The sequence below is a fragment of the Hesperophylax consimilis genome, chromosome 27 (genome assembly GCF_061612785.1).
Source record: "Hesperophylax consimilis isolate HC1 chromosome 27, BYU_Hcon_1.0, whole genome shotgun sequence".
Classification (NCBI taxonomy): Eukaryota; Metazoa; Arthropoda; class Insecta; order Trichoptera; family Limnephilidae; genus Hesperophylax; species Hesperophylax consimilis.
In genome coordinates this window covers 4,269,066-4,295,953 of record NC_142862.1, presented here as the reverse complement: position 1 = coordinate 4,295,953, position 26,888 = coordinate 4,269,066, and the positions used below count along the sequence as shown (strand labels likewise).

At 34.4% G+C, this 26,888-nt stretch overlaps 1 protein-coding gene across 2 annotated transcripts; it reads left to right on the top strand.

Annotated features, from left to right (window-relative positions):
- The first annotated feature begins 4,770 nt into the window (after positions 1 to 4,770).
- On the top strand, positions 4,771 to 26,420 carry LOC149410496 (cytochrome P450 9e2-like). Of its 2 annotated transcripts, none has more exons than XM_089647962.1 (10): positions 4,771 to 4,818; positions 9,107 to 9,318; positions 11,512 to 11,675; positions 12,840 to 12,983; positions 15,707 to 15,912; positions 16,486 to 16,720; positions 17,918 to 18,139; positions 20,030 to 20,130; positions 23,511 to 23,679; positions 24,174 to 26,420. In XM_089647962.1, the coding sequence occupies exons 2-10, from the start codon at positions 9,110 to 9,112 to the stop codon at positions 24,338 to 24,340; spliced, it is 1,617 nt and encodes a 538-aa protein (XP_089504088.1). In that variant the 5' UTR covers positions 4,771 to 4,818; positions 9,107 to 9,109; the 3' UTR covers positions 24,341 to 26,420. The 2 variants fall into 2 exon arrangements, with proteins under 2 accessions (XP_089504088.1, XP_089504087.1); XM_089647961.1 differs by having other exon boundaries at positions 4,812 to 4,911.
- The last annotated feature ends 468 nt before the right edge of the window (positions 26,421 to 26,888 follow it).

The window sequence follows — 26,888 nt, the reverse complement described above, 5'->3', positions numbered from 1 at the left end:
GTGATAAAATGCTCTCGTGCTGCGACTTTTAGATATTTTGACTATATGATATTTTGGTCGAAATATAGCTTACAAATCGAGCCGGTAGAGTCGCTCGGTATTTTTTTTAAAACGGTTTAAATTCAAGTATGAATCTCAGATTAATTAAATGGTTAGAGTTGGTTAGGTTAACTCTACCTTTGGACAAAGAAGCTCTGAATTTTTAGCAGTAAAGGTATATAACAAACTCCCACTTAGTATCAAACAAATCAAAACAAAAAACAACTGCATTAAGAACATTAAATCTTGGCTTAAAGAATTACCGGAAAAAGAACTTACTAGCATATTTAAAACATCGTCGTAGAAGTTTCTGGAAACCCTTACCCAAAACATGGAGTCATACCATAGAAGTCGCTGAATAACTTATCCAAAACCTAGTCCCCCTCAGCACAGGATCTCCTAGTGAGGAGGACTATGAATATAATCAACATCTATTTTTTTTATATATATATTCTTATAAAAATGTAAAAAAATGTATAATATAGCTACTAAATAAAAAAAAAAAAAAAAAAGGTGTGCAAGCGGTTATATAGCTATTTCATACACTTTTTTTTCTTAATACCGCAAATGAGTCCCAACTCACAACTGCTCCCAACCGTTTGGAGCCAGTGAGACAATGGCATCCCCACTTGGGTATGTTGTGAGGCTGAAGGTACTGGGAAGTGGAGATGGGGAAGAGGAAGGTGGTGGGTTCCTGGCTATTCAGATCTGGTCACCAAACACGGCTAAATTCTGATTGGTGGTCTTACACCAGAGCGATACTGAGAGTATCTTCTTGAATGGCTATCTCTTTCTTACGCATTGCGTTGGTTAGCTATGAAGGTGGTTTCAAGATAACGCCTTTGCCATAGGTCACTCAAGTGGTTCATTACGTTTGGTGACTTAGCAGGGGTGCCTGGGCTCGTGTGGTGAAGTTTTTCCAGGTTTTGACGGCAGATACATCTGCCCACCAATTGTGTGATGGGTGGGATCGATCGAAGATGGTCGAGGGTGATACTTTTTGACGTCATCGCCTTGCATCGTGGTGGGAGGAATGGATTGATACGTCACTTCTGTACACACTGACCCCCCAGATTCCTCCCCAACCCTCATACCTTTTTCATTCCCAGAACTTCCCATACTTCCTTTCTTTATAAAGACTCACCACACAGCATCCCCAAAGCTGACATAGGCCCTCAGGGAAAATATTTTCCTCAGGGCCTCCAAAGAATCCAGTACAAATTGTGCTGGATGGTGTTTAAATCCATCAATGAAATTGCCCCACCCTACATCTCTGAACTATGCGTCCAGGAAAACACTGGTCTGAGGCAGTCAACTCTTAGATCAGCAACATCATCAGCTGTATGCAGACTGATAGAACCTAAGCGCAAGCCAAATACTAAGTTTGGTGATCGCGCTTTCGGAGTATCTGGGCCGAAGTCTTGGAATAAACTCCCTCCGTAACTAAGATCCATAACAAGTCCAACAGAATTCAGGTCTAAACTAAAAACTTACCTTTTTAAGCTGTCATACCCTTAAATTAAATATTCCATTCCTTAAAGAAAGTCCAATTATATCCTAATCCCTGTATCTAAATTTCGCTAATAAACAATTAGTTCATGTTAATTAAGCGTTAATCTCAAGTCATCTATCAGGTAAGTATTGTACTGTATATTATCTCCATATATAGTAAGTAATAACATAGATAATAGTAGAAATGTATTATTTACTTGTACAGCGCCCTTGAGGCGATTTTGCACTAAAACGGCGCTTTAAAAATAATCCAAATATTATTTATTATTATTATTAAATACTACTGTTCCTAATGTGATGGCCACCCACTGTATGAAAATTGCGAGAAACATTAAAAAAATAATAATATTATGGTAATGAAGTAATACGGTGTTTTATTTAGATAAAAATTACATTAGCATAAATACTTTCTGACCAATTTATAACGATTCACCAGCAACTAAAATTTTATCATAGTGAATAAAAAATAAATAATGATATAATAAGCTTGTTTCATTTCAATGACGACGCATTAATAAAAAAATGCTCCTTGAAACATTTCAGTCGATATTATGTAAACAAATTATATTGTATGAATAAAATAACAATAAAACTACAAGCACCTTCTTTAGTCTTGAAAAATACTGGAAAAAATTATATTTTATTTCCAGTATTTTTATAAACTTTGTGCCCGGAGTGTATTCGTAAATTTAAAGTATTATTATATAGCGTAAGATGGGGTGAAGTCGATAAGGTGGGGTGAAGTGGAAAATTTATTGTTTTTTAAATTATTTGGTATTAGAAATAGATGGGTCTTGATAAAACCCATAATATAGGAGGGAGGAAGCAAATCGTTCCACAGCCAAGCTGTTGAACTCAAGAACGAGTCGTGGAAGCGATCCGTTCTCATGTAACAAACGTCAAACATGTACATATGTTGGGCGTGTGTTTCCCGACTGTGCACCTTTGCCGAAGGGATCAATATCGCTAGTTCCTCGCAACATCTTCCATTGAAATATCGGTAGAACAAGGTACATTCATTTAGCTAGTATGTGAGTAACATGCAACGATAGGAAAATAATAATTTGGGCCTATGTCATCTTTGGGAATTGCAAACCAATCCCAGGCTTGAAACCAGAGAGAGAGAGAGAGAGAGAGTGCTATGTTTGAAAAATTCGACATTAATGATGTTGTTGTAGCTGAAAATGATATTATTTTTTTTTCGAAAATTTAAGTTTTTGTGTGAAGATTTTCAGAAAATCCGTGAGGCGTACGGCCAAACTGAAATTAACCTGAAAATCTTCATACAAAAAATTAAATTTTCCAAAAAAAATTAATATCATTTTCAGCTACAACAACATCATTAATGTCGAATTTTTCAAACATAGCACTCTCTCTCTCTCTCTCTCTCTCTCTCTGGTTTCAATCCTGGGATTGGTTTGCAGCAATTTCATCTAATCTTCTCTTCCATTCTTTCCTGTCTTGTGCGGCTCTTTTGACTTCTGCATATGATGAGCAGCGCACGTCCACCAGCAGGTCCTCCAGGTACTCTCGGCGTGGGCGTCCCCTAGAGTTGGTCCCATCGGTCATACCCTCCATTATGACATGCAAGAGGCCTTCTTGTCGTATAACATGGCCGATCCATCTTGCACGCCTTTCGGACAAGGTCCTGAGCAGGTGCCTTCCTCCTTCGATTCTTTGGAGAACCTCCTCATTTGTAATATGGTCCCTCCAGGAAATTCCTAACAGTCTTCTATAGGACCACATCTCAAAACCTCTGGTCTCCGTTTATCTCTTTCGGATAGGCACCTTGTTTCGCAGCCGTACATCAAGATACTCCATACATAGGTCTTGATGAGGAGTATTCTCAGTTTTAGGTCTATATTATTCGATTCTATTATTTTCGACCTTTTATTGAATGCAAGCCTAGCCTGATGTATACGGCTGTCGACCTCGCTCTTAGACCGACCGTCCCATGTTATTTTGCTCCCGAGGTAGACAAACTCCTCGGTGTTCTTTAGTCGAACTCCTGACATCTCTACTCTCATCTGATGTTGCGTTCGGCCTACAGTCAGCAGCTTTGTTTTGCCTTTATTTATCTTCATGTTGTAGTTGTTTTGAAGAATGCTTTGCATGGTTGTTAAGGCCTCTTGCAGTTCTTCTTCGCTTTCAGCAACCAAAACAATATCGTCAGCAAACTTTATCATATCCACCTTTTGCCCGTGTATCTTTACACTTTTCTGTTACTCATTCTCTCTCTCAAGTCATCAATCGCACTCTGTATATAAGCATTAAAAAGAACAGGTGACAGAGAGCATCCCTGTCTCACCCGTTGTCTTATACTGGCTTCTTTTGTTTCATTGTCACATCTAATTATACTCTATCACACTGAAAAGTCACGAGCCGCCACTGTTTTCGGTGCCAGCTTTGTACTGTGTAAGATTTACATATGCCACCTTTATTCGTACATAAAAAAAAAAAAAATGGCTTTTTTCGCCAATGGGAGTGATCAGTAGAGAACGACGGAGCTATTTAATGGGGAATATTTATTTATTTAATTATTTATTATTCACTTACGCCCTATCGGGATTTTACAGAGAAAATTGACAATTTATTTATTTATTTAAATGCAAAAAATGGCTTTTACAATAGAGTGATAACAGAACAAGTAATGTCAACACAAAAATAATGTTGCAAGTGATACAGTTGTTAATATAAGTGCAGTTAAACAATACAAAATTAAAAGAAATATCTAGTGTAGTAATAGTTGAATAAATACTAGGTTTGTTTAAGACCTGATATAAATCTAGGTATGAGGTGTTTATGATAATAGATAGTAAATAATATAAAATAAATTCTATTAAGGCCTAGAATGTTATAATAATGTTATAAAGTGTAACATAATACATGGATAATAGCATAACTACATACAAAAAATAATAAAAATCAAATTCTAATACTATGATTAACATCAAATCCAAATAATAACACCAGATATTGTAAATAAAGCAAAGTTTCAAATATAAAGAAAGTATGTACATTGTACATGTTTGTTGTATACCAAAAAGACTGAAAACAGGAAAATAATTTACCCGTAAGGAATATAAAAAATTGATATAAATATATGTATTATTTTATTTATAATTTACATACTTTTTTAAATGATTCTAATTTTACTTCACGCCACTCTACGGTAGATTGTATTATCCTTTTGATGAGTAAGTACTGGACGTCAATTTTGTGCTATGTTTCTTGTGGAGAGACGTTTCATAGAGCAGTAGAGCGAGTGTAAGCCCAGATATTTTTTTGTTATGACATTTTTTATATCAGTATTAATTTAACAGCTGTAGAAGATGTTTCTTTTGCGATAACTGACCTATGGTAACGTGATTTTTATCTAACCTTGTATTGGCATCATTCAAAAGAAAATTAAACATTGAAAAAATAGTGTAGTTTTTTGGTACTTGAGCGTCGTTCACAAATTTTCAAACCAATATAAATAGTGAAATAAGGCACCGTTCACATTATTAATTGTAGATTTTCACGGCCAAAGGCATCATTTATTTTTTAGTTATTATGCCATGTTGCGCTTTCTTTTTATGTACGATGTTTTGATGATGACACTGTAACGCTCTCCGAAACGTTAGCTAAATAGAGAGAGAGCGTAACACGGCACAGTAACCCAAAAATAAATCCCGATATTGCCTTATAGTGATTTATTTGTGGGGTATCACGTTGTGTTGCTCTACCACCTTATTTAGCCAACGTTTCACAATGTTCATCATCAGGGCAGATGTGTAATCATTACACTCAAAAACGCAACATGGCATAATATCCCAAAAATAAATTACTATATTTTAAATGGTGAATGAATTAATTATATTTTGAGCATTTTCAAGTCTATATATTTTAACAAGCGTAATACCTAAGATAAAAAGTGCATTTTGATACGACTGTGTGCCTGCCATTTCCTAATTAAATGTGCTTCATTCGGCTTCATTATGAAATGCAGAAAATTATAATGAAAATTGCGTGGCAGTGCTTCATTCAATTTCATAATGAAATGCAGAAAATTGCGTGGCAGTGCTTCATTCAGCTTCAGAGTGAAATGTTGCAAATCATAATAAAAATTTTGTGACAGTGCTTTATTCGGCTTCATAGTGAAATGTAGATAATTATACTGAAAATTGTGTGACAGTGCTTCATTCAGTTTCATAATGAAATGTGGAAAATTATAATGAAAATTGTGTGGCAGTGCTTCAATCAGCTTCATAGTGAAATGTTGCAAATCATAATGAAATTTTTGTGACATTGCTTTATTCAGCTTTATAGTGAAATGTAGAAAATTATACTGAAAATTGTGTGACAGTGCTTCATTCAGTTTCATAATGAAATTTAGAAAATTATAATGAAAATTGCGTGGCAGTTCTTCATTCAGCTTCATAGTGAAATGTTGCAAATCATAATGAAATTTTTGTGACAGTGCTTCATTCAGCTTCATAGTGAAATGTAGAAAATTTACTTAAAATTGTGTGATACTGCTTCATTCAGTTTTATGATGAAATGCAGCAAATTATACTGAAAATTGCTTGACAATGCTTCATTCAGCTTCATATTGAAATGCAGCAAATCATAATGAAAATTGTGTGACAGTGCCTCTTTCAGCTTCATAATGAAATGTAGCAAATCGCAATGAAAATTACGTGACAGTGCTTCATTAGCTTCATAATGAAATGCAGTAAATCATAATGAAAAATTGCTCCAATATCATGAATCTATTTTTATACTGTCGGTACATTGGCATTGTTTATTATAAAACACTATTTCGCTGTCCTAGTTCTTGTATGTTCAATAGGCCTTTTTTTGCAAAACTGAGTTATGAATGCCAATATGTTCATTAGCCTATTGCGCATTAATGAAGCTCAAAAAACCATATTTTTTGGTTTTTAAGTGACATTTTAAGCAGTTTTCGAGTGCCAATATCCACTCACGGGATAATGTTTCAGTTCTTATTTGTTCAATCTCCTGGACATTGAACATTCAAACACTCAAAGTTATGAATATAATTTTTTTTTAAAGTTCATAGATATTTGTTCAACATCCCGCCGAACGTTGAGGTCTTGAATGTTCAATCTCCACTGTCAACCAATCAGGAGCCGGCTAGTTAAAATGTGCGGCCATGTTGATTTTTAGTTGTTTTCTAACAACGAAATTGTTCCACTAAAAATACGTTCAATTGCGTTTTATTATACTGTTATTGAACTAAAAAATGACTTCACAGACTCCAGAATCAATAAACCTTAGAACAGTAGCTCAAATAGAAATGTAGGTAAGTCTTAAAATTATGTCATTTATAGGCTTTTTCACCATAGTTTACATGTACTTCTTAAATTTGCTAGGCAAATATACAGGATGCTTAATTTATTATTTATTTACAAACTTAGGACTTTTACATAAAATGAGTAATAATAAATTATATTAGTGCATTAAAACTTATTTTTATTCAAGAAATACAACAAAAGAGCCAGGACATGGAAATGTGCAAAAAGTCGACTTTCCTCATAGTCTGATTGAAAGACATCTACGACACATATTTAGTCCGTTATCACTGCTGAGATCGCTGATGAAAACGAAGTCCAAATATTTCAATTTTGAATTCATTCAATTAAAAGTTTATGATTTTTTTTTTTAGTCACATAAAAAACAATAAACATATTCTTATGTAGGAACTACAATAAAACCAACTAGGCAAACGACTAACAACAATAAATGTAATGTTAAATAGCGCACACCCATAACCCAAATCGCGGGATATTATAATTTTAGGATTAGAGCTGAAAGTATTTAAAAAAATAATATTTTACTCACGATAATCAACATAAATAATAAGCTCACGGCAAATAAGACTTTCCGAAAGAAAAAAAAATCTTTCTAAAGTAAGTAAACTTTTAAAATTACATTTATCAAATTTAGGTAACAAAACAATAAAAAAATACAAATTTTCAACTGAAAATTGAACTTCAATAGTTTTACGCATCACTTGGAATTTTTTTTATGGAATACCGTACACAGTCTCAACTGCTCCCAACCATCTGGAGCCAGTGAGACTATGGAATCCCCAATTGGGGTATATTGGTATATTGTGAGGCTGAAGGTAGTGTGGAGGGAAAGGAGATGGAGAGGAGAAAGAGAGAAAGGAGGATGAATGAGAAGAGAGATGGTATGTGAGTATCTATTCAGATCTGATCACCAAACACGGCAAAAGCCATTTCAATTCTTATGGTGGTCTTTACACCATATCTTCCTCTCTGAAACATGCCGCAAATAGACTATATGTTATTTTAAATGAATAATTTGTGAAAATAACATAAATGGGTCAAATAAAATTTACTTGCGCACGCCGGGATTTGAATCCGCGACCTCCGGATTTCTAGTCAAGAGTACCCCTAGACCACGGAGGCCGTAATACGTACGATGTAAGAATATTTCACATCACGCATGCACCGACAACCGATAGTAGTATATTAGCGGTAGGTACCTTTGTACTTGTGCATTGTTTTCAAACTTCCAAAATATTGGATGATTAAATAGAGCAGTTTTTGTGAAAAATCAACTCAAGGACTCTGTTTGTATATTTTAAAGTAATACTTTAAGTCAACTACTAACTAAGATAAAAGTAAAGTATTTGAAATCTGAAAATCATCCTGTATATACAATTTACCACTAATTGGCTAATTGAACAAAAAATACCTCAAACTTATGGGAGCCAAATTGTTCAATGTCCAGACGATATGTTCAATATCCAAAATAATCATTCATCATTTTCAAGCCATGTTCAACGTCCACCTTTAAAGTCATAATATGGGCTTATTATAGCTTCAATCTTCGAAAAATGATCTTTAATAATTTCCTGTTACACACATGTATTAAACGAAATGACCAATATCGAGGATTTTTTAGAATTTGCCTGTAAAAACAAAAAAAACGTTACCCGGAAAAATTTGCTAAATGGTCTATTGAACATACAAGAACTAAGGCAGCGATTTGGTAATGGATGCTTTCCCGTACTGAGTTTTACAATAAAAAAATAGTATTGAATAAAATAATGAAGTCTGTAATTAAAAAATAGTCAGTATGTACGTAATTGTTTGTATGGTTGTGTATAATATAAGTTGTAAAAAATATAAATATTTTCCTTTTTATTCTTTAATCAATATCTCAATATTGTTTGCGAAATGTTTTCTGTTTCCCTGATTTTTTTTAGTATCGAGTGTAAGAATGTGGAATGCTTTTATTGCCTCGTATTAGTGGTGCTTTTGTCCAAAGCTTGTACTTCAACAAAGCTTTTATGTTTTGTATGTAAACTCGTCTACCTATTCTATTAATGTTAATTTATAATTGTAGTAATTTGGTTTATTGGTCAAAAATGTATTTAAAATGTGTGTTTTATTTAGTACGTCAAACATATGGAATATTCGGTCTGTGTCAGTCATTCCAATTTTTTTTAAGAATGACTTTTAAGTATCACTTCTTCGGTGTCCCACCTTTTAGTAAAAGTTCATCAATTGGCTTTCAGAAAATGTTGTTCGTTTTCCTTCTGGTTGTAATCGGCCTATTGAGTGTCCTCTACCTGTACTCCAGATGGGAAGAAACCCACTTCAGCTCGCGGGGAGTCAAGAGCCTCCCAACTTACTTACCCTTCGTTGGTCACATGGTAAGCATCATCCGGAAGAAAGAACACATCAAGGACTGGATAGTCAGAATGTACAAATTCAGCCCAGAGGAGAGGTAAGATGATATATTTTAACACTCACAGATCCGTGTGTACTCTCTTTGCCAGAAAATATTGTGCCTAGATGGGTACTGTTGTATCTCCTGGTTTTCTCACAAAGTCTCTTATTAAATAAATCTCTGGCTCAACAAAGAACTTTAAAGTAATAGATTGTCAATTGGCTCCGGAATTAACAAGCGAGCCCGTCCTGGAGGTTCCCACCTTATTTATCGTGCACTCGATCTCTACAATACTTAACAGCTAAAAGCCAGACAGGACAGGAAAACTAGTAGACTAATCTAGTGCCACCTACTGAAGCTCCTATACTAATAGGATTTTTTTTTCTTAGGTTTGTCAACAGTGATTCATATCAAAGATCTCGCAAATAAAATTACATTTAACATGGTTGATACTATCACTAATTACAGACAAACACAACATTGATGACATAATGAATAATATGCTTCACAGTACATTACAACAAGAACACTGTAAGTAAAGAATATTGTACATGAATGCACCTACATGCATACAAATATACACACATACATACACTTACATATACATTAAATAACAGTAATTAGTTTTTAGAACAACACGATAGGGAGCTTTAAGTCTTGTTAACACTTGATTTGAAGGTGGCCAATGATGACATTGACAAATCAATGGAATGACTTTTATATGCCTCGTTAAAATTACGGCACATTCCCCATCTTAGTTTGATACTTTTTAATATGTAACGGAATATAATGTATAAGTCGGGTACCAATTCTAGGAACGTTGAACATGATTTGATGGAGTAGAAAAGGGCAGTTTAATAAAGCATTAACAATTTTGAAAAGAAAATTTAAATCAATATTTAGTCTTCTCTGTTCAAGGGTGTGTACATTGTAGAAATTTAGTCTATCGGTGTAGTGAGGAAGTGATCGAGCTCGCTTATCACAAAACGGTAGGTGGTACATAAAATGTTATTACTTTTTTATATATATTCAATAATATTGTTATTGGGTTTATAAAAAGAGTTTATTTTTAAATAATAAAAAAATAAATAAAATTAAATTAAAAAAATGTTATTACATTATTAAAAGGATATTACAGGTACCTACTGTAAATTCATTAATCGTGTTTCTAGGATTTTTCAAAAAAGGGTTTAACGCAAGGGTTTAACCTATGCAGCGGGATGGGCACAATTGGAGTTTTTGCGATTTTAGATTTTCGTAATTTTTTTTTATAAAACCTTACATTTCGTTCCATATGTACTTTTTAGTCAAATTATATAAGCAATATTAAAAATTTTAAAAACTTATCCAACCCGAGATGAGGGTTTGAGTTGTTTTTTATACCCTTAACAGGCGGGCAAGGTACAATTGTGCCTTCATACATTTTGTAAGGAAACTAGTCAAGGAAAAAAAAAAGTAATACATGCTGTCCTTGATTCTGAATGTTTAGCGCAAATGGGTTGCATGCAAACCATACTGCTTTTTCAAGTCCTACGTTTTTTCCACTTCTCGAGTAGTACATACCCTGGGAATTTTCATACAAATTATATGAAAGCACAACTGTGCCAATGCTGCTGGACGACTGTAAAATGATGCAAGCAGCCTTAAATAAAAAACTGTATAAATATACCATAAACAATAATTGCATGTCACAGTATCCAAGCCTAAAAAATACCTTAAATATGTTTTTATTAAATAGCAATCAACTTAACGTAAAGAGACCACAGAAAATATAACATTAATAACAAGGCATAAAAGTAACATACAAGTACATACAGAATATAATATACAAGTATAAGCAGACTAAATGTTAAATTAATATTTAAACGGCGTTAACTTTGTGGCTCGTCATAATTTACAAAATAAAAACATACATCTGTTTTTGGCAATTTTATTTTAATGACACTCAACCGGTTTCAGAATTATCCTTCCTTCATCAGGAATATTTAAAAACTTCAGTTTTGTTAACTATACTAGTTTTAACATTCTCCTGACGAAGGAAGGTTACTTCTGAAACCGGTTGAGTGTAATTAAAATAAAGTGTTCGAATGATATGATATTATAGCTTTCTTGTACCTTCCGTGAAGTTAAATAGATCCGCCACATCTGCGTATTTATTACTAACTTCATGTAATCTAGGTACAAATGAGTTTGAAATGATCAGTCCTTGTAATGTTGCATTAAAAATAATTAATCCTATTTAAATTTCAGTTACACGGGAATCCGTCAATTTCTGGTTCCACAGATAATGATCAAGGACCTTGACCTCGTGAAGCGTATTGCTATCAAAGACTTCGACCACTTCACTGACCATATGGGAATTGTCGACGAGACGAGCGACCCTCTTTTTGGGAACGTTCTCTTAACTCTCAAAGGTGTGTTCATCGTCCTCGTCTTCTTTATCAATATGCTCTTGGTCTCCTGTATGTATTACGCCAATAATTCTCATGTACTGCAACGTTTTCATGAGATTCGCAAATATTTTTTTAGTCCAAAAAAAACTATATAAAACTTATTGAGTCCAAAAATAAAACAATGTTCTGACAACTTTTCAGAAATCAATAAAGGCATTGGTAATAAAAATAAAAGCAATTTCGTACGTACTTTTTTATGTTTTCGTTTTTAGAATTTCTAAATTCCTGTATAATTAATCATTAACCCTCTACTATATGAAATAAACTAATATTTTTATTGACTTGCAATGATATCTTCTACCTTGTGTTGAATGCCCAAAAAAATTTTTTTTGACAAGGTTTAATAATTATTTAAGGTAGTACGTTTTGGGCTACTTTATCTTTATCTCGAAGCCTTTTCTAGTGACTTCCATTAATACAAAAAATCGCAAATTGCAAGAAACTCAAAATCACTTGTTGATTTCTTGATGCCGCACTAATTTACTAAAAGATGCCCAACACAAGAAAAGATTTGTCGACCCTAAGCCCCATAGCATTATAGCATTTATATAGCGCAGTTTTGTGTTGTTTCACTTATATGAAAAAGTGAGTTCAGTTCAGTGCGAACAATTTAGTGGGCACCGTAATTACGTGGCTGTCATCTGTCAAAGTGACAGATCCCATACAAAGAAATGATATTCCGCGGCAGTCCACTAATTGATCTGACCTCCTGAGTAAGAGTATAGCGTAGTGTGTCACCCCAACATATAATACTTATATGCCAAGCCCAAATTATACGCGCATAATATAACAGAATGTGTCTAAGGCTTAAGTCGATAACATGTTGTAAATATAATTTTTTTTGGTTTCCCAAAACACAGGTCACGACAAATCTTTCCCTGCGTTGGGCTTTTTTTAATGTGAATACCGCACACAAGTCTTAACTGATCCCAACCGTCTGGAACTAGTGAGACTATGGCATCCCCAATCAGGGTGTGTTGTGATGATGAAGGTAGTAGGGAGGAGAAGGAGTTGGGGCAGAGGAAAGGTGCGAATTTAGGTGAGAGCCTTACCGTTTGAAGGCCGTCAAAGGAAAGATGAAAGTTTTCCTTGAAAGGTGACACTTTTTTTATTTTCCATTTTCAGGTCAAAAGTGGCGAGACATGAGGGCCACAATGAGTCCAGCCTTCACCAGCGCAAAGATGAGAGGAATGTTCGACTTCGTGACGGAATGTGGACAATCCATTTCCGACTTCTATCTGGAAGAGATGAAGAAGCCAGAAAACCAAAGTAGACACCAGGTTTTTAACATCATCGTTTTTGTAACCATCTTCTTCACCCTGTGTTTTTTGACATGATTCTATTTCAACCATTTCTGGATGAGTTTAATTCACGATCTCGGTGAAATCTTCGATCCCAATCTACCTTGGTAAATACATATTATATTTCGGCTTTCTATTTTGTTTAAGATGAGACAATACCCTAAAATTAAGCCAGAATCTTAACGACGTAAGTGAAGCAATCGTGCATACAAATGCGATGCCCTGTGTATTGGACAGACCTGCGGTTGAACTTGCCCCATCAAATTTCTAAAATTAAACGGCAATCTTAACGACATAAGACATAAGTGATGAACTCGTGTTAAAACAATAATTGGCACGCAGCTCAACGTAATGGATGGACCTACGGTTGGCTTTGCCCTAGCAGGCCCATAAAATCGATCTTTCCGTGGGGTTTATTTTAACTAATTATTTCTGATGAACGTATTACTAAAATCTCAAATGTTTCTAAAGGGATCTCTCGGGAAGTTACTAATTCATCGCCTAAAAAAATAAAATCTGGTGCTTACTGCTTTTATAGTTAAAAAAAGTTTTATAAAATTTTCAAACCGTTTTAGATAAAATATATAACGATAAATTCCTATTTTTATTAATATTAAATTTAAATAACTTGCATACATTAGAATTCCTCTAGAAACATTTGAGATTTTAGTAATACGTTCATCAAAAATAATTCAAATGTGAGCGTTGAGCAAACCCCCGTTATTCGTTAGTCTTATGTCGCCTTAAGTTCATAAAACATACTGATGTACAATACGTGGATGTTTTAATACATGGTAATAACAACAAAATATAATAATTACAAAAATTATTGGCTAAATATGTAAAAGTAAATGATAAACAGGAATGGGTAAAGGGTAGATTACAAATATGTCTATAATTTTACCATTAATGATGTCAAGCAGATATTGTAATGAGGCCCTGTATTTAAAGACAGGAAATATTTAATCCTAATTAATCAGTGTCTCATCAATACGGGAAAAAATAATCAATTGTTTATAGGTACTCCTTTTGTAATGTGTACTCCGTGTTCAACATTTACATCCGCTGTAAACGCCACGGACTATTCAGGAAAATACATGATAGAACGGACAATACTGGCGCGGAATACCATGATACGATTAATCAGTGATAATGCACGATTTTTCTAAAACAATTGTGGTATGCATGCATTGAGTGTGGGATATTGTTTGAACTAAGGCTAAAATAGGAAATTTTGTTCAATTTAAAAATAACTTATCCGCAAGTTGACCTCATCGTATTACATTAAATTACATTGTTGATTCAATGCCGCCGCATGTCCCATGGTCAATTTTAATCAAATGCCATCATCATGTCCCAATTTTTAATTTGTAACAGGTTCAGCTGTATGCAGGCGTAAGTTGTTGATCGTGCCAAATAGTGATGAGTCGTTCACGAATGAGTCGCACAATTGAGCTAGCTCTTTTTGATGAGCCTTATTCGTATTTCTACGGCTCAATCGAACGGTTACTCTTTTTTATCAGAAGATATTTAAGAAAAATAGCGCTATTAAAATTAATGTTGAGTATTTAAGCGATAGATGGCGCTAGTCATAAAGCTTACTCCAGAGTCCGACAGATGTCGCTAGAGTGTAACAATTACTTGTGAGATGAGATTGACAGGGAACAAGCTTCTCGAACCAGAGAATTACCAACCCTCGGGTAATGACCAGTGTAACTAAATCCAGACCTATGATTTGTAAAGTAAATAAACACAATTATAAGAAGAACCTTTTACTTTTTAACAAAGAGTTCCCAACACTTAAATCTGCAAAGTATGGCAGATATAACACCAAACATAATATTATTATATTACTTCAAATAAATTAGGACATAAGACTTCCCCTTGTGAAAAGAATGGTATTTACTTTCCTCTGACGTTTTCAATTCTCGGTGAGTAAATTGTCACCACCATCCGAATACAATTATCAAGATGGACATCTGTGAGTCTGCTTCGATATTTACTTTTAACAATCTTCACAGAAGAAAACATTGATTATCATAAGTACGTAGAACAATACAATTTATTTTGAGTGCAATTCGAACTTAATGTGGATATTTGTCGGATGAGACGAAAGGCCATACACATTCTACAGTTAAGGCAATACTTATAAGCGATAAATCATATTCAAATTGTATCAATTCCATTTCTGATAACGGTATGATATTCTTGAAAATTTTCAACAATACAGCTGGATTATTTTTCAATGTCAAAATTAATAAAAGCAGCTGAAAAAAATTTTTCAAGCAGTTCAACTTTTATAAAGTCACTAAACCGCTGTTCAAACAGTTTTCGCAAGCTTAAAAGAATCTATACATGATTTTCTCTTTTGTAGCTTCCGCGATTTATTTATTTTTCCAGCATCAAAATATCCTATGCGAGCTACTGAAATAGTAGCTCGCAAGTGACTGTTTGGCAACCGCTGTTCAAGAACATATGCAATATATGCATGCCATGGATTACGCGCCCGAGTAAACGATATTGTTTACATTGAGATTATGTGATCTGATACATCACAAACACAGGTTTTGGCTGAGCCATAATTTAAAAAAAAAATTTGGCCGAAACATCGATAGGTCACTACATATATCATATTACATTTTGCACGATTCAGTCCAGCAAAAAACTTCAAATGGTTGATTTAAATTTCAGAAATGGGTCTAGTCGAAGTAGAGATGAAGGATGCTTTTACCCGGTATACTAATGACATCATCGCTACCACAGCCTTCGGCGTGAAAGTGGACTCGCTCAAGGATAGGGACAACAAGTTCTACCAGATGGGCAAACAAATCACAGACTTCTCAGGATGGAAGATAATCAAGTTCTTCTTGCATGTTTCGTTCCCTAAATTTATGAAGGTAAAAATATTATTTTTTTCAATTAGGGTGATTTTGATCTAGAATCCCAATTTATTTAAGTACCTACATTGTTTAAAGCATCGGCTACAATTATTGTCGATAAAACTGTTTTCGAGAGTGTGGAGTGTGGTATTTACAGTCACAATTTGTAAAATGTTCAGAAGACCATATTTAACCTTTGAAAGTGTACGACTATGAAAAGAACATTTTCGTTTAATCTTTACTACGAATCGGTTTTCATTATAAATCCCAAAAAAATCTTTTGACAAAGATTTTTATATCGTTTCGCTTGAATACAGTATTATGGCATAGATTATCTGTAACAGTTTCCTTTCATTAACTTTTTTGTTTATTATAAATTTTTTCACAAAATAAAGTTTTTGCTGTTGAAGTCGAGTTTTCAAGCGATTTTTATGTATAAATTACCTATATTCGTGACGATATAAGACACACCAAGAACATAATTTTTTTGGCATGTGACTTCCTATGAAATTATTAATAATTAATTTATAAGTGGGTATAGTTTTAAACAGCGCAGCGATTCTCTTTAATGCTTATTCCTGATTTTTTCAGCTATTCAAACTCTCTCTTCTTGACGATAACATAGCAAGTTTCTTCAGAAATTTGGTGGCTGAAACGATGGCAGAAAGGGAAAAGAACAACATTGTCAGAAATGATATGATTCAGATCCTCATGGATGCCAAGAAGGGACGGCTGAAGCACGAAGATTCAAACCAGGAAGACGTAAAGGAAGCTGGATTTGCCACTGTTGAGGAATCTGCAGTAGGAAAGGAAACAGTTAAGAGGAGTAAGTAACTCATTTCGCAGAGTAAATCAAAAGATTATTTGATTTTCGTGGTTCATAAGCACTATGATTTTCCACGTCTTTGTCAACCCTTCGCATGCCTGGTAGTATCTTACAGACCCGGGTCATTTTAAAACTACTGTTACCATTATCTTAATTTAAATTAGGATTGAAAACAGTTTCGGCAATACAGTAAAATCAAGATGATTTAATTAATTATTTGTTTAATTCTTTCTTTATTCGCTGTATGTATCTGTAAAAAATTGTCTCTCACCTTTTCTTATCAGATAATATAACACGTAAGAAAAAGAAACTTAAACATATGTGCTATTTATTTCTATTTCATTTTTTTAACAGACTGCTTCCATTTGCCAGAAACACACACAATAAAAAAATACAATTATAATATGTTTTAATATAGTAACATTTCTTCTCTGGAAATTAACCATTTAAAAAAAAACTCTTCGTTCTCATTGAAATCTCCATCAATATTAAATGTTTTCATTTAGAAACCATTAACTTGCGCCGGTGCAAAATTTTAGTATAGTTTTCTTTGATAATACCTACGTGAAATAAGTAAATTTATTTTTGATTTTAATTTGTATAGCGACTTTTTTAAAACCACTTGAAGGCGCCATCAATTTCAGGCGCTTAAATCATGCATTATGCAGCTGCGGCTCGCTAGCATTGTGTGAAGAGAAGTTAGTCGCGTAAATCATGGGTGTACGACTGTCTTAAATATAAAATATCGCAAGACAAAGTTTGTATATGCATGGACTTATCCTCAGTTGATGTACTATATAGACTTACTTGAAGCAGCAAATGTATTTCGTATAGAAACCAGACAAAATGCAAATCTTGAAATACTTCTTTTCAATATAATTTATAACTCTATTGAAAACCCTCTTGGAATGCTATGGCTTGTACGTTAATGGCTGTAAACTTCAGCCGCAGTCATTTTCACTACTAGTTCAAGATACCACAAAGCAGAACAATTGTCCCAGCATATCATAACATGACAAGAGGAATGCTGTTTATTTTTTTTTAAATAGTTGATGTAAATAGTTGATTTAATTCCTCTATAGCTTTTAGGCTTTTTTATATAATTATCTTCCCAGATGTTAAGAATGTCAGTAAGAGAATGGTTATACTGTAATTGGGTGAATCATCTAATACTAATTTTACAATGATCACTTCCAGAGTGGACTGACGACGAACTGACCGCCCAAGCCGTGCTGTTCTTCCTCGCTGGCTTTGACACCTCGGCAACTCTCCTCTCCTTCTTGGCACATGAGCTGACGGTCCATCCCCACATCCAGCAGAGACTGCAGGAGGAAATTGACGAAGTGGTCATCAATAGCAATGGCAAACTCAACTACAACGACCTGCAGGGGATGAAGTACTTGGACATGGTTGTGTCAGGTCAGTCGTGAGTTTTATCTGGCACTGGCGGTTCGTATTCTTTTTCACTGAAGATGCAATCAGAAATTTAAGAGTAGAAGATAAAAGCATACATCCTAATCTGTTCGTTTTACTAGCAGATTTACAAATGCCTTTCAAAAGTAAAAGTAGAAAAATGCAGGAACAAGAAAATAAATTTGAATTTTCAAAAATTCTCCACTAACCGTAGATACATTATTTAAATTATCTCCTGTAGGAAAATAATTTTCATTGTGGCCTATGTGTTCTTTGAGGATTCTGTCTGGAGAGTATTTATAAAAGAAGAATGACAGGAAATTCAGGGAATAAAACAGGTATTAGGGTCAGAATATCCATGATTGACGCATGAATCCATTTCTTCCACTACGGTGCAAGTCGATAGAGTCCTGTTGGAGAGATCAGACGATCTTCCTTAAAAGTTGTTTTTTCAGATTTTGTACGGGAATATTAGACGGCTAATTCTTTTCGTGAAAGATATTGTGTTACATTTTTTCCAGGATAAAGAAAGTTAATTGTTGAAGAAGCCTACTAATATATCCTCTTGCAATTCTAAGCAGTGCAAACAAGTTTTTGTAAATGTTAGTGTCACCTGCAAAAATTTGGACTTTTGAGTTTTTAAATATGTGCCTTTTTCATTGATATATGAAATAAACAATAAAAGTCCGAGATGTGATCCTTGTCGAATTCCGAAGTGAAAAGAAATTCTTAGCTCTAACTGCTTGTGACATACGACTAGATCCATCATAGAAGGTCCCCATTAATCCCGATTCTTAACAACTTCTTCATAAGCAGTTCGATATTAATTTTATCAAAGGTTTTACAAAAATCTGTAGAGATAGAGCCTAATTGACTATTACTACCCATAGAATTTAATATAAAATCTTTGTATTTCAACAGGTTTTTCTCGACCGACCGTTTTCTGAAAAAGCAGTGTTGATTTTTTAATATGATTGTTTGTACTGCTGGACAAAGTTGATCAAGAACTATGTTTTCCATGACCTTGCTGACAATCGGGAGTTTAGAGATGGGCCTGTAATTGGTAATATTATTTTTGTCCCTGCTTTTGTGGATAGGTGTATTGAGTGCTGGTTTCCAAACATCAGGGAAGTTGCCTTCCTCAAATGACATTTTGAATATCAAGCAGAGAGATTGGTTCCGACATTTTACATAAAATATGGATAGAATTAAACAAATCCCTCACCTTTATTCGGATCATTTTTTTAAAATAATTAAGTACATGTGATTGATTGAAGTTAATAATGTGTATATTTAAATTAGAGTCATCATTATTTTCAGAGTTTATGGGGTTGGAGCACGGGCTAGAATTTTCTACAAAAACTGATCTTACATAATCACCAAAATGGTAGCACGTGGATTATCCATCAGTGCAGGAAATATCGCCAAGGTACATTTTTTTGAAGGAAAAAAAAAATGTGCCTTTGACCAAAAAATGACCAAAACCATTTGCTGCACTTTTTTATAGAATCTTTTGCCGTCAAAATGAAGATTTCATAACATTGAATACAGAAACCACCATAATTTGAGAAAAAATTATGAAACCTTTTACTAATTATTTATATATGATACAAAAAAAAATAGGCAAAAAAATGTTTATTAAACATTTTTCTAATAACACGCATGTGTTTTTCGTTATCAGTAATTGTAGTTCGGTGTTTAGACAAAAAAACGTATAATATAATATAAAAAATAATATCCAAACTTTTTTACGGTCAAAAAATTTAATGTTTTATTTTTGATAATAAAATATGAAAACGTATTTCATCACCTGTCAAAAACAATTTTTAGTTTTTAGATACGTTCTTTATTTTTCCATTTTCCTTTCTTCTTCATATTTATCTTTTATTTTTTCAGAAACCCTCCGTCTCTGGCCGCCTTCAGTGTTATCAGACAGGATGTGCGTAAAACCATACACCCTCCCACCACCGAACAAGAATAGCACTCAAACCTATCAGGTAAAACTCTTGTATTGTACCTGATCATATCTTTCAAATTTCGTTTCATGTGCACCTTTTATCGTTGTATCAATTAAGATTACAAGAGTCTATGAAATGGCCGCTGGGAGTCAGAGATTTGAGATAGTGGCTTCTGGGATGGGCAAATGATTATGTTCAATCTTTCCTGTCTACTCGCTCCCTTTACTCCAACTATTTCAAGCACTTTACTCTAATATAACAGTACCTGAAAACTGGGCGTAGTTTTAAGGTGGAAGTAATATTTTTCGAAAGAATTGAAAAAGTTGACTATTTATAAATTGTCGTTTCACCTGATCGTGCCGTGTCTTCCTCGAGCGTCCCCGACATTCGATTGACTCCGTATCTCATTGCAGTGCAGAGATAATTAGTTAAGTCTTCATCGGGCGACCACGACTCTTCCTACCGTTTACTATTATATGCTTCATTGTTACTACGTTGTATCTACTTTCATTCTATTCCGTATCTCGTTCCGGTGCAGAGATAACGCTTTAAGTCTTCCTCAGGCGTGCCCGACTGCTTCTACCGTCAAGTCACTCTCTAAACACTCCTGACACTAATAAGAACAAACTTTGAAATTTTCTATATAAAGAGTCTATAGGGGTCAAACAAAGAAACATTAATTTATATATATGTAGAAGATATGTACGATAGAAAACAAACTTACTGCACATTGTGCTGCAACTACTTACATATTACCTACTTGCTCCATTGTGGTCTTGTTATATTATACACTTATTAAACTGCTTTCTACAACTGTCTATGATATTCGGTACCATAGACATTCAAATTAATCGACAAGTCAATCAAGGAAAAGCAAAACAAACCAACTTGCGCGGAGTACGGGAGCCGACGTAACCGTCCCACATTCAGTGATTTGAATCTGACAGTATTCAGCCAACTCGCATTGTAATATCATCATTCGATCATCTAAAAAACCAAAACGAATTACTTGTTCTTATTTCTTATTTTGGATTCTAAAATTTTATTGTTCGCCGATGATTGTAAGATTTTTAAAATTATCCACACATTACTTGATTCAATACTCCTTCAAAATGATATCAACAGAGTTTCTAAATGGTGCACTGACAATAGAATGTTTCTGAATTCTTTAAAATGTGTCCACATAACTTTTACACGTAAACGCAACTCAATCTCAACTCAATATTTTATCGACGGTACTAAACTCCAGGAAGTCACAACCATTCGGGACCTAGGCGTAATATTTGATAAAAACCTAACTTTCACACCTCATATCGACAGCATTATTTCTAGATCCCTAAAAATGCTAGGATTTATCAAACGAAATAGTAAAAATTTTCAGAATCCCAAAGCAAAAATAACGCTATACAATTCCTTCACCCGCAACGTGTTGGAGTACGCAAGTTCTATATGGAGTCCAACCTACAAAGTTCATATTCAGCGAATAGAGCGGGTTCAAAAACATTTTATGTACCACCTAGCGTATTGTGATAAGCGAGCTCGATCACTTCCTCATTACACCGATAGACTAAATTTCTACAATGTACGCACCCTTGAACAGAGAAGACTAAATATTGATTTAAATTTCCTTTTCAAAATTATTAATGCTCTAATAAACTGCCCTTTTTTACTCTATCAAATTATGTTCAACGTTCCTAGAATTGGTTCCCGACTAATACATTATATTCCGTTACATATTAAAAAATATAAAACTAAGCTGGGGTATGACTCACCTTTACCAAGAATGTGCCGTTATTTTAACGAGACATATAAAAGTCATCCCATTGATTTGTCAATGTCATCACTGGCCACCTTCAAATCAAACGTAAACAAGACTTAAAGCTACCTATCGTGTTGATCTATAAAATAATTACTGTTGCTGTTATGAAATGTATATGTAAGTGGATGTATTTGTGTATACATGTATGCATGTAGGTGCATACATGTACATTATTCTTTACGTATAGTTTTGTGTTCATCAATGTTGTGTTTGTCTGTAATTAGTGATAGTATCAACCAAGTTTAATTAGTGTAATTGAATTTCGAGAGCTTTGATATGAATCACTGTTGACAAACCTAAGAAAAAAAAAAAAAAAAAAAAAAAATTTCTGTAAAAAAATTCTGCGTAAAAATCTAACTATCCCAAATCGGGTAAACAAAATTTAGGGCTTGTTTTCAAAGTTTTTATTTTTTTATTCTATTTAGTTAGACACTTCTACAAATATATTACAATTTACCCACCGCATTCAACTTTATCGTTGCTACTCCAAGCGATTCATTGAAGGACAAACATGCAGGTTCTGCACAGAAAAGCACAATGGACATTGCTGCAAACCTTTGCCTTATTTTAGCGAATTTTACCTTTCTGCGCATGGTCTGGTTATTTTAGAGTGTCCTCTTGTTGCAAGTTTCAGCGGTTAATTTTGTCAAATATTTTTAAAACGTCTGCAAAAAGTAATACATTTATATCTTTATCAAATATATTAACAATATCGTTTATAAACAGTAAAAAACAAAATTGGGTCTAAATGAGACCCTTGTGGCACACCACTTGTAGCTATAAATTTGTTGGAAAGAAACAAATTGATTTTTACTAATAGAAATCAGTTAGATAACTAGCGAACCAGTCTAATAGTTTCCCATCAATACAGAATTACATAGTTAAACTAGAAAAATTTTCTTCGGTGGTAAATGTACGACCGATGTCATTCAAAGCATTCTCGAACCCTCTTGGAGTCAAAATTATGATGCAGAGTACATGTTAAGGCAAGTCTTTTAATTTGAATGTCTAAGTATGGTACCTATTTATATTTTTCTTCCATAGTTTATTGTGTTGTGTACTACACACTTATTGTTACACTCCTTTGAACAACTTACCTATAATACGTAATATATACCTACATGTAAAAGCCTTGAAAGCGTGGATGAACAAATAAAAATAAAATATCTTGGTAATATATATACAAATATTAATCGACAGTGTTTTTTCAAAGGCGTCATTCCACACTTTTTAGCAATCACTTAGTTCTTCAATCTCGACAAGTTATTCAATCACAGATTGACAATTCGAGCCATCGTGAATGTGTTTATAGTTACCATTTCAAACCCTGGGTTCGAACCATCCAACCAGTCAAGCTGGATTAAAAATAAAATAATCATTAAAAATTATAAATTAAAAAATAATCGTCCCATCTTAAGCGACTTTAATTGATTTCGTATTCGATTAGGCTTCGTTTTCAAATGTTGATTAGCAGTCAAGCTTCAAATTAGTTTCCTCGCCGAAAAGTATGGACCTTTGACCAAAACACGATTACGTTAATAGCAATCGCCAACTTTTCCTAGTAGATTTAAATTGTAAATAACGTTTGTTCTATTTCTAGCTCAGAATTGGTGAGGCTATTATGTTCCCAGTCTACGCAATCCACAACGACCGTCAATACTACAAGGACCCGGAAACCTTCAATCCGGAGAGATTCTCCGATGAGAACAGGGGAGACATCAAACCGTTCTCTTACATGCCATTCGGAGTCGGTCCCAGAAACTGCATCGGTAGGTTGATCAATTCATCAGATCCAGTTCTATATCCAGATCCAGATTCAAAACCAGACCCATATCCAGATCCAGATTTATGTTCGGATCAAGATCCATATTCAGTTCCATATCAGATCCTTATCCTGATCCAGATCCATATCCAGATCCACATCCAGATCCAGTTCCAAATTCAGATCCAGATTCAGATCCTGATCGGGACCCATTTCCAGACGCATCTCCAGACTCATGTCCTGATAGAGATCCAAATCCACATCTACACCCAGATCCAGATCCATATCCTGTTCTATATCCTGTTCCAGATTCAGATCCAGATCATTATCCTATTGTAGATCCAGATCCACATCTAGTATACTACCAGATCCAGATCCAAATTTAGATTCAAATCTATATCCGTATCTAGATTCAGATCCATGTCCAGATACAGATTCAGATCCAGATGTTAATCCAGATTCACTACAATTCTTACTGATATTTTTATCAATGTATTCCAGGTTCACGCTTCGCCCTCATGGAAATCAAGGCGGTGATTTACCATCTCCTCCACAATTTCAACTTCGTGAAGATCCCACGTACCCAAGATCCGCTTCAGATAAAGATCGACTCCTTAGTTATGGTCGCACGCGACGGCTTCTGGATCGGTCTGAAGCCAAGAAAATAAATTAATTGTACGGAACACAACGTATTCTGTCTATATTATATTTTCTGGTGCACGGCTATCTTGAAGAGTCACCTCTCAAAGGTGCGTTACAATAATTGGGTTATTGACCCAAAGAAACGAAAAGTTTATTTTAAAATCAATTATCAATCGTATCTGAATGATATGCCAGCCTCTGTGTTTCTGGGGACCATTTTTCCTATTTATTATATTTAAACTGTCATCTCCAGCTTCGCCATCTCAGACATATTTGTTTGCCTGTGCTCAATATGTATTTCACAATTATTTCTCAACACAACTGTATAGACCATATAATATAAATTGTATGTGTTATAAATTCTTGCAATTATTTTTCATCGCTACTTTACTTACATATAATAATATTCTCTAAATTTACCTTTTCTTGATTTATGGCACAGTACCTATATCATTAGTGATATTTCGATAGTAAAAATGTATCTTAATAATAATTTTATTATACTTTTTAAGTATTTATGTTGAGGGATCAGTAGGATTTATAGGCTGCTATAAGTTCTACCGAGCCGAACCCTATGATATGAAAATATCTGGAGTCGGTGAATTATTTTCCCATTTGATCTCTGGTGAGTTGACGTGTTGTTCTTGTATTGTTTTGTATTTATTTTACTTATATTATTTTGATCATTTGTGAAAAAGTGTGGGGAAGGGTTTAGTTTTTTATATGGGGAAGATTTAACCCGGACATAAAATCGGAAGTTTAAATAATAATGTAAAAGCTCATTGGGGCGTAAATAATGTAAATAAATAAATTCATTATAATCAATGCCAATTAATTGACTTAACTCCATTATCCTTTCCACTTACAGAATACAGGATGCAGATATGATAATTTAGTCTCCTTCAATGGAAGTAAACATCCCAACATGCCTCACATTGATAAGCTTGATGTAACTTTAAGTGACCAGCTCAGGCACGGAGGCTCCATCGAATCCAGTCAAGTTAGCCTCTCAGAAGCCGGGTGTTCTATGCAGGGCCCGCATATACTTTAACAGTACACAATTGCCTACTCTGTACAAATCGCAAATGGGGCTCACTGTTGAATTTGGCAGCTACCTCTGGTCTGAAGTTTAAAATACTTGAAAAAACCTTTGGACTCGGTGCAGAAACGCGACTTTCATTTGATAGATATCTTGAGAAAAATATTGCAATCTTTATAGCACAGGCATCAGGTAGGAATACTGTCCCTGTTCTATCGGTATTTTAATGGTAGCTGATCCGAGGAATTAGCGTAATTGATCCCTTCAACACCAGGAAATAGTCGCTCAACATTTGAACACGGTTTGTAACACGAGCGCGCCCAATTTCCTAATCTTACTGTCAAAAGTAGGCTTATAGCTGAAATGCTGACGCACACTGCAGGAAAACCACCAACGTTTTCTAAATCCAATTGTCAGTGACGGACATAATAAACTACACAGTCCGGTCCGCTACTACGCGAAATGGCCCTTGTTGACCAAAATGCTGTAGAGGAAGATTTAAAAAAAATTAAAATTCAAGACACTGTTCATGGACAGAAACTCGCCGAGGGAACTGGTAGGACTACTAACGGGACACTGCCATCTCAGGAGACACATCCAGATATTGGGAGTAGAAAACACCAATAGATGCAGGAAATGTAAAAAGGATGAAGAGACTCCAATTCACCTATGGTGCCAATGTCCTGCCCTGGTGGGAACTAGGCTCAGATACCTGGGGAGACATACAGTGGAACCAGAAGACATAGCCACATACCCAATGACAACCCTGGTGAACTTTATTAAAGGGACTGGGTTGTTGTTAAAGGATTGAGATGGAATGGGAGAGTTGAGCTTATTTCTAAACTTATTACATACATAACTTTATGTTTTCTTTGTAATATGCTTATGATGGTGTATGGGACAAGTGGTGCTAAACACTGTAGATTTTCAGAATTTGCAACACACCCAATGAAACTTTTTTTAGGTGTGTTGTTTTCTAATTATGTATATTCACAAAGCGTTTGCTACATGTGAAAATTTCATAATTATTACGCTCGCTCAGTGCATATAACCTCAAAAACTCGTGCGATGCCTATACTACTTGTCAATAGGTTTATATTAATAATCTCTACACAGTTCTGATAGACAAATGACAGGAATAAAATCATTGAGAGAATAATACGTTTTTTTATAAACTAACAAAAATATTACATAATTCTATTAGAATAACTTATTTTCTTAACTTTTTAAGTTATACTCATCAATGATGAATGAAGTTAATTTTAATAGTTATCTTTCACACACAATAACGTTTATGAAAGCTAAACAAATCACAGCATTTAAAGAGTAATGACTCTAAACATTAATTGCATAAAAGAGTTTGAGAATGTTCATGACAATAATATAAGGAGTAAATAGGGCTAGGGCACTGGACCGCCCGGAGTGCAGGTTGGTTGGAAGGGATCAAATAACGGGCTTGACTAAAGGAAACAACAGTCGGAAGGGTGAACCTTTGAAAGTGGCTGTTCGCTTTTCGTGCCGAGTAAAGATGGAGA